The 8,881-nt window shown below is 34.5% G+C and overlaps 1 protein-coding gene across 1 annotated transcript in view; it reads left to right on the top strand.

The window, feature by feature from the left end:
- LOC110391077 (contactin-associated protein-like 4) overlaps positions 1 to 8,881 on the top strand; it is a gene marked incomplete at its 5' end in the record, with an annotated part of 165,060 nt that overhangs the window by 56,492 nt on the left and 99,687 nt on the right. The window contains one exon of the mRNA XM_021382803.1: positions 5,691 to 5,838. Within this exon, the coding sequence (XP_021238478.1) occupies positions 5,691 to 5,838 (148 nt within the window). The remainder of the gene's footprint in view (positions 1 to 5,690; positions 5,839 to 8,881) is intronic.

Raw genomic sequence — 8,881 nt, 5'->3', positions numbered from 1 at the left:
TGGAGCTAGTACTGGTTTCTGGTGTACTCATTAGTAGCTGATCTCCGACTAGATTGTGCCTCTGATCAACAACATCTGGGACCACAGGTTCATCCAGTTGGTGTAATAAAGCCACAAATGAGCACTTGTACAGTTGAGTACAATAGCCAAGTGTTGTCTGTGTATTTGTCAGATATTAACTTTTATAGCCAAAAGTATTAGAAAATTCTGTCTTACATCTCTGTGTTTTTTCTTTCATCTATTTACATAGCCATTTAGATGTATTTTCAGGTTTGATACATCACTGTCGCAAAATGTGATAGAGTGAAAAAAGTCTGTCAAAAAGCCATAGATGAGCAACTTAATATAATAGGGATGATACTACGAGTGGCATGCAGCCTGTCCATCTTTTTGTAGGATCATTATGCTATGGTACAAGAACATGTACACAATTACTTGGAAAATATTAATACATTCCTTAACATTATCCTTCCTAGATAAATTTACTCAGCACAGAGTAAAGAAATGAGATTATTAATAAGAGACATAGAAAGGAGAGTCTACAGACTTGTTTTTATTTAAACAAATTACTTCCTGAATTTCACTTTTTGCTTATATTTAAGCATGTTCTATTTGTTCTAGGAAAAGTTACAGTGACAGAAATCTTTCTGTTTAAATAGAAAACTGCTTAGAGAAACCTGCAGTAGTTTGAGTGTAGGAGGTAGAAACTGCTTTATATAGGAATTCAACCTATCTCTTGTCTGAGTGCTGAACTTCTATCATGCTTTCTTCCAAATGTTCCTGAGCTAATGATATTGACAACTACTTTTTTTTTTTTTCCCAATGTTTTGATATTTATATAAATGTCTTCAGTAGGTTTTTGGTTGATTTTTTTTTTTTTTCTGTCCGCTAACTAAAATGGGTGTGCGAATAGCTCTTGTTTAGAAGATCATGTGTTTTTTTGGTTAATATTATCCGTGAAGTATAATGTCACTACTTAAATACAACTAAGGAGGATATTGTTGGCAAACAAAATATGCAAGTAGAATAAAAAATGATCTGGGTTTCGTTCAACCCAGTCATTGATAGATTTGTCATGGCTTGCTGTCATGGCTTGCTTATTATGTCTTATTTTGTGTTTGAAGTTTAAATAATTTGACTTATTTTGGTTTTAATGCTGAGCTGTTCTTTAGCACTTTAAAGTGAAAGAAAAATTTAGAATTCCAAATCTTTAACAAATTAACTTTGAAAAATATTTAAGTTTATAATATTAGATATGAAATCAGCATGCCATGAACATTTGAAATACTTAAGCAAGCAGATTAGAAATTTCCATATTAGACAAACAATGTAAAAAACCTAAACAAACAACAGTAAGGACCTTAAAACCTCCACCATTACTAATAAAATTAATAGAGTGAGCATCAAGGTTCCAGACCTGTTTGGCCTAGTTCCATGACTAATGGAGTAGAGGGACCCATGGACCCCCTCTCTGGGAAAGGGGGAAGGGGAGAATGTAAAAGTAGGGAGATGGGCCTAGACAAGGGAAAAAGAGGAACAGCAGCAACAAGCTAAAGGAGAAAACTAATTTATTAAATATGATAGCGGAATGCGAGATAACACAATATAATACAATATTATTGGAATTGTAGCTAATAAATCAAATAAATGAGAGAGAGAATGTCCAAAACCAAAGGCCTTACTCTAAGGCTGTGGGTGAGATGGCTAGGGAGCCCACTCTGCAGGGGCGAGCAGAAAAAAAAAAAGACCAGTCTCATGACTCCCAGCACCATACAGCCTTTCACTCCCCCTAATCCCAGTGGAATGGGGGTAAGTACTGGAAAATAAGGTAGAACTTGTAAGTTGAGATAAAAACTATTTTGCAAGACAGAAAAAGTAAATGAATGTCAGTAATAATAAAGTAGAAACACATATGTATGAATATATCCGTGCCTAGGTTGCTCTGAAATTAATGCTTCCTAATTATTTCCAAGTAAAGTGCAGTAGGTACAAAGACAGTGCAACAATACTATTTGATAGAGCAATTTCTCAGCTACAGAAAACTATTTTTCAACATAATCTCCATCATTAGTTGATTAATACTGATGAGCTGGTTGAGATGCTCTTCATTTCATGGTTTTACAGCTGTGCATGGCTGACCAGAACTTCATAGCTTGTCATGTTGCTGTCACTATTGTGACATGTACCACCTACTGCCTCATTGTGCTGACATCCGCTATTTGGTCTCCATAAATATTTAGCAAGTGTCAATGAATGACAATGGATGCCTTTTTTTTCTGCATGGAGGAATTCAATGACACACCTTTGCTTCATATGCACTTCCATGTCAGACCTCATTTTGACTGACTGCCCTTCTGCTGTCATCTGCTGCAGGCAACAAAATGTAATGGGATATTGGCAGGAAGGTTCAAACTCTACTGTCATATCACCAACATGAGGCTCATGGGTCAACAAAATAAAATAGGAGGCATGACTTTCAGCACAGCTGTCATGTATGTGTGCTTGTGTGTATATAAATATATATGTATGTGTTCATGTATGTACAAAAAAGTGATGCACAAAGCAATTGCTTACCATCCACCTCCTGATGTTCCAGTCATAGGCTGCTCTTCCATCAAACTCCCCTTAGTTTTATACCTTCTTCACACTATGTTATATGCTGAAAATCTGAAATGTCCTTGGCTCTGTGCAGTACAACTCAACAACTAGAACACCTGCGTGTTATCAACATATAGTTCAAGTAGTTTAGAGACAAGACCTGTTGCAAAGTGAAGCAAGTTCTACTGAGGGCTCCTCAGCAAGATGCCACTAACAGTATTTTATACCCAACAGATCCGTCAAATTCTTCATACATCATTAATTATGATCTTTGATCATTTTATAAAATTACAGAATCATAGAATGGCTTGGACTGGAAGGGACATGAAGGATCATCCAGTTCCAACTCCCCTTCTGTGGGTAAAGTTGCTAGACAGTAGACCCTTGAAAACCTTCAGGGACTGGGCATCCACAACTTCTCTGGCCAATATGCTCTAGTACATCTTACCCTCATCATAAAGCATTTCTTTCTAATGAAGGAAGAAATGGCCCACTCTCTGAACATCCTTGTGGCCCCCCTCTGAACTATGTCCAACAGGTACATGTTCTTCATATGTTGAGAGCACCAGAGCTGAATGCACTACTCCACATGGGAAGTCACAAGAGTGTGCTAGAAGGGAAGAATTGTCCACAGCATTCATTTCCTCCTAATCATAATTCCAATCTAGGAATCAAGTAAAGGAGGCCAACTATCTGGTATATTGTTTTCTGGTCAGAAAGAAGGACTTTCCCACACATATTTTTACTTTAATGAAACAGTTCATATCTACTGACTTTCAGGACCAAAATCAAAATAACTGTTGACAATAACTTCATGAAGTTGTAATGAGATGGTAAGGAAGAGTCTGAATGAACAGAAAAGAGTACCCTGAGTTGAAAGGAACAGACAAGAATCATTAATGATCAAATGATTCTTGTAAACGGAATATTGTAGTGATGATGTTAATTGTACTGTGTGCTATATTAACTTGAACAGTCAACCTTTTTGTTATAGAGATCTAAACAGTTAACTTAGTATAACAAATATAGCTTAGGAATTATGGAGAAAAACAAGGACAGTTTTGGATGATGCTCTAAACTGACGAAATTATCAGTAACCTACTGGCCTTTCTCTTCTCTCCCTGACTCCTCCTGCCCAGAGAAGCTGTGGATGCCCCATCCTTGGAGGTGTTCAAGACCAGGTTCGATGGAGCTCTGGACAGTCTGATCTAGTCATTGGCTTCCCAGTCTGTGACAGGGAGACTGAAACTACATACTCTTTATGGTCCTTTGCAACCAAAACCATTCAATGATTCTTTGATATAAGTACTGATTTACAAATTGTCTGCTTTGAATTTTTTAATTGAAAAATTAATTTTTTTTAACTAGTTTTAGTTACTCTTAGGCTGTTATTGAAGTAAAACCATATTTTTAAAATTAGCAACACATAGCTTAAGTATATACTGCAGTAAAAATCAGACAAAATGTATTTTGTTTTCAAAACTTATGTAATTTTCATAAAGTGGCTGACTTCTGAAAATAGTTTTGGAAAAAAAATGAAATCTTAATCAGGCAATTCATTTGCTCACAGAATTTAAGTTTCTGGGGCCTTCATTCTGGTTCATTCTACAGACTAATAGGCAGTTTCACTGGTGGTTACATTTATTACAGGCTACAAATAATGATTTGAAGGGATAAGAAGTCTGAATGGGTCTCAGCCTCGAAGTAGTAGCCCTTCTCTGGTGTTTGTTTTAGAGTATTTCCAGCTTCACTCACTATGATAGTGAAATGATGAAGCATGAAGCTGTAGTGTACATATTCGGATTGACTAACTCTCATTGCTTATCACTAGCTTAATAGTTAAGCTGTTTTCTTTTTTCTTTTTTTTCTTCTCTTTTATTTTTATTTTTTTTCCTATTGAGTGCTCAGAGATAAAAAATTGTGAGAATTTTACAAGTACAAGAAAGACAGATTCACGTAAGGGAGGTACATAATGAATGAAATGAAGATAAGTTCCACTACAGAAAACTACATAAAGAGAATTAGCTGATGTGAACCTGTTGGTTTCTATACAGTTCTGCAGTCACAAATTCTGTTGCTAATTTCTCTAGCAATATTGTATGTATACATAGAAATATGTAGTCATTTTTATTCCTGTTAATAAAAAAAAAATCAGATGTTTCTGTTTATCAGATATTTTTACCCCAAATATTTGAACAATTTTTTTCTGCTTAACATGTAACAAATAGGCAAGGAGAAAATCAGACAAAGCAAACAAACACTTATAAATAAAAAAAAAACAACAACAAAGAAAACAAAACCAACAAAGCCCTTGACCTCTAAAAACAAAAACCTACTAGAAAACAAACAAATAAACAAGCAAACAACCAAATCAACCCAACAAAATAAACAAAAAAAACCATGCCTGCATGTAACCAGAAAAATCAAAGATATTATCTATTCTTCAATGTATTACTTAGGTTCATGATTACGATTCCGTATATTTTTATATTCTTCTTAAATTTTCTTAATGTTTATTTACTTTTGCTTTGCATAACAAAGGTAAAATCAATCTAATGCATTAAATTCAGCCAAAACATTCTCTATGATAAGACTTTTTGTTCTCTCCCCTTGAGAAAATGTTGAAATATAATTTTTTTCTAAATTTCACTAAATTAAAATATTTTCACAGACTTTTTGCTTAATTACATGGAAACCAGAATCTAAAGCAGAGTCTTTGCACATCACAGTCTGCAATTATAAGCAGAACATTTTGGATTCAGCAAACTCCATATTTTAGATTTTAATGAAATGTTGATGACTTTTAGATAAGAGCAAATCATATACTTGCTCTATTATGCCAGGGTTTTCTATGCAATTTGGAAAGGAATATTTGTCTGGGGAGATGACATTTCATTCTCATAAACTCTAGAATTTTGGGGGGTTTTAATAGGTATGATGTAAGTGCTAAATGAACAGCTGATCAGGAGAAGGAATCAGGTTTTATTCCTGTGGAATTCACTGACAATTACATTTTACTCCCGTGCAATTCAGTAGTGCTACTGTTGTACTCAATATGGATTCAAATGATGTGATTTTTCAATTTCTTCTAGGCCATTCCTGGAAACACAAATGCAGACAGTGTTGTGTACTACAAGCTTCAGCATTCTATTAAGGCAAGATTTCTCCGTTTTGTGCCTTTGGACTGGAATCCCAGTGGTAGAATTGGTATGCGCATCGAAGTGTATGGATGCACATACAGTAAGTGTTTTGCTGAATCAACTAAATTGAATGATCCTTCATCGCGGCATTTTTCTTTCTAAATTACAGTTAAAAGTAGATTTCTAGCTTAGTTTTAATATTGAATATGAAAAATTCAGTCAGTACATGATACCTTCATTTTTTCTGCATCCTCTTACAGCAACTGATGCATATTTTCCAGCTTCTTCCCTCTTGGAATTAGTGGCATGGATGTAAAACAATTACTAATTTACTGCAAACTCTTTTCATGATATTCTTAAAAACTGTATCTTGTCATGATATGCTTTCTCTCTGAAGGGAAGAATGTGGAAAATAGTTTTAAATGTACATAACCTTGACCCTGAGTCAATAACAATAGAAGGAGATATACTAATAAGTAAAGCATATTTTTAATGTATTTCAAGTATGTTATTTGTTTGTTACATTTAGCATAGTTTTTATGTTGCTAAAAAATTAGTAACTAATTATGCATTTGACAGGCAAAGGTATGGCTGTTACAGTTACACTGATTTGCTGGACAATACATCTTTTCTTACCGTCTTCCTGTTACATTTCTTAATTCCTGGACTTTCTGAAAAGGCTTATCTTTGCAAGATCTTTATTCAACATTTTAATTTTAAGCAGCCTTTTTAACTGATTATTTTAGTTCCTTTGTCTGTTTTCAATTTCAACTTCCACATTTAAGTCATTCTTTTCTTGGCTGGTCTATTCTGAATATTCTCCATGTAACGCTCTTTCACATCTGCTCATTAGTATGTGATCTGTGACCTTCCAGTAAAACATCTGTCTAATGCAGCTTTGTAAAATGAGTAAAGAGATATGATCAAAGGATACTGAAAATCTCAAACAGTAGGAGATTAAGTCATTTCACAAATTAGATGAGTAGACTCACCACATAGCAATGGGCTTATGCCAGGAGAAGGATAGGAAAAGCTTGTTTCTAAAAATTTACAGAACTTTTCAGTGACGTCTTTCTGGAGGCTGGAAATACTACTTATTTCTAGGACCCACTGATCTTGCTTTAGCTGAGAAATGCTGCCAAGATTCAAATTGCCCTCCACAGTTTTATGTGCCAAGACTACTAAAATGGGGCTGAACAGCTGACTTTATCATTTCCAATTGAAAACCCATCTGAAACCCTTATCTCTTCTCCAATATGACTGGGGTTTTTTTGTTGTTGTTGTTTGTTTTTTTCTGTCATTGCACTTTGCTAATGTATAATCAGCTTCGTTTATTCCTAGTCCTTACCTTAGGTATTTAGAGACATTTATGTCCATACCCCAACTCTTGCTCACAAAATAGTTCCAAGCTGAAGCTCATGCTTTCCCACCTGCCTAAAATCAAGATTTTTCAAAGTACTTTTCACTCTTGTAGTTCTCTCTATTACATCTTGCAATGTATCTTATCGTGCTTTCTCTGTGATATCTCTACAGCATGTTGCCAATGGAAAATGTACCAATTACTATGCAAAAAACAAAACAGTGTCCATGTCATGAAAAACAATAAGACCTATACAATAAGGACTTACATAATTCATGTATGTGTGTGTGTTGAGGGTGGATAGGAACTACTTTAGAAAAAGATAATGTTTTTTTTTCAGTATTTTACTTATGTGGTATGCAGATGATTCTACTGATAACTCATGGAAACCGTTTAATAATAATTCATTTTTCTTCTAAGATTAGTTTAAATTAGGAAAGCATCATTAGTAAAGCATATAAAAAATTTCATATCGCTACAGATATGGAAGCTTTCTTTAAGCTGATTAAATTTTTCTCTCTATTAATGATGTGGTGAGTTCTTGATTTTTTTAACAACTTTTTAAATAAAAAATGAATTACAGACTGTTTGTCAGCTTGGGTTTTTGAGTATAAAAAATTATCACGTACTTACAGTAGTTCAGTTTAGTATTTACAATTGAAGATGTGCCTGTGGGTGATCATCATTTAGCTTTAAAATTCATTTGATAAAATTAAAGATGAATTCTTAATCTCCTGATTTTTCTCCACCTATCAGACACATTCAGGACACATGTAGTCAACATTACTCTAATTATGCCTTTGTATATTTCCAAGTAGGACCAGAAAATAAGGAAAAACAGAAACAAACATGAGTGATATATACTTTGACTTTGAGTCACACTTTACAGTTTTTCTGTTACTCAGTCTGTGCTTTAGAGAGATCTCACTGGGTACTACTGTAAGAGTAATAACGCCCCTTTCCATTTAGAGCTGAATATATGGAATATGTTCAACTGAATATATGGACTATGTCCTGTATTAAAATGAAATACAGCAGTTCCTTTCTTCAGTCTTATTTGGTGCAAGTTATACAACTAAAACAAAAACAGTAAAAATGATTTAAAGATGATCTCACTACTCCACAATGTGATGCTGAAAAATGCATGTTTCACCTCAAATAAGTCATCGATATCCTAGTAAAATGATGAAGATGATGATGATGATGATTACTACTATAGAATCTATTTTTTTCTATGGATATCTTAGGCTAAAGTCTGTCACATTTTATACATTAATTAAAATTGTTCTCAAAAAAGGTCATTCAATTTTTGCCCATTCATACGTAAAGGGTAGAAAGAGTAAATATGTGGAGCCAATTATGGAGTTAAATATGACATTAAAAGAGCTTCTCAGTATTCTTCACATTTCAGTGAAGTTTCACAGAATCACAGATAGTTTTAGGCTGAACTCCAGAAGTTATTGGGTCGAACATTTCTGCTTAAGCAGCACCACCTAGATACAGAAGCCCAGATAAACCCATGTCCAGATGGCGCCTGAATATCACCAGAGAGCGAGGATCCACAGCCTCTCATGGCAACCTCTGCCAGTGTTTAGTCTTCTGCAAAGAAGAGTTTCCTGATATTGACAGGGAACATTCCTGGGTTTGAATTTGTGACTCTGCCACTTCTCCTGTATCTAGGTACAAAAAAAAAAAAAATGTCTGGAAGAATGTATCTCTCCTAAATGCTTAGTGCATTCACAAATATCAGCTTTAACCTTTGATGAATTACCCAGTAAGTGTA

This window comes from Numida meleagris, unplaced genomic scaffold (genome assembly GCF_002078875.1).
Source record: "Numida meleagris isolate 19003 breed g44 Domestic line unplaced genomic scaffold, NumMel1.0 unplaced_Scaffold292, whole genome shotgun sequence".
NCBI lineage: Eukaryota > Metazoa > Chordata > Aves > Galliformes > Numididae > Numida > Numida meleagris.
This window is presented reverse-complemented; position numbering and strand designations above follow the sequence as displayed.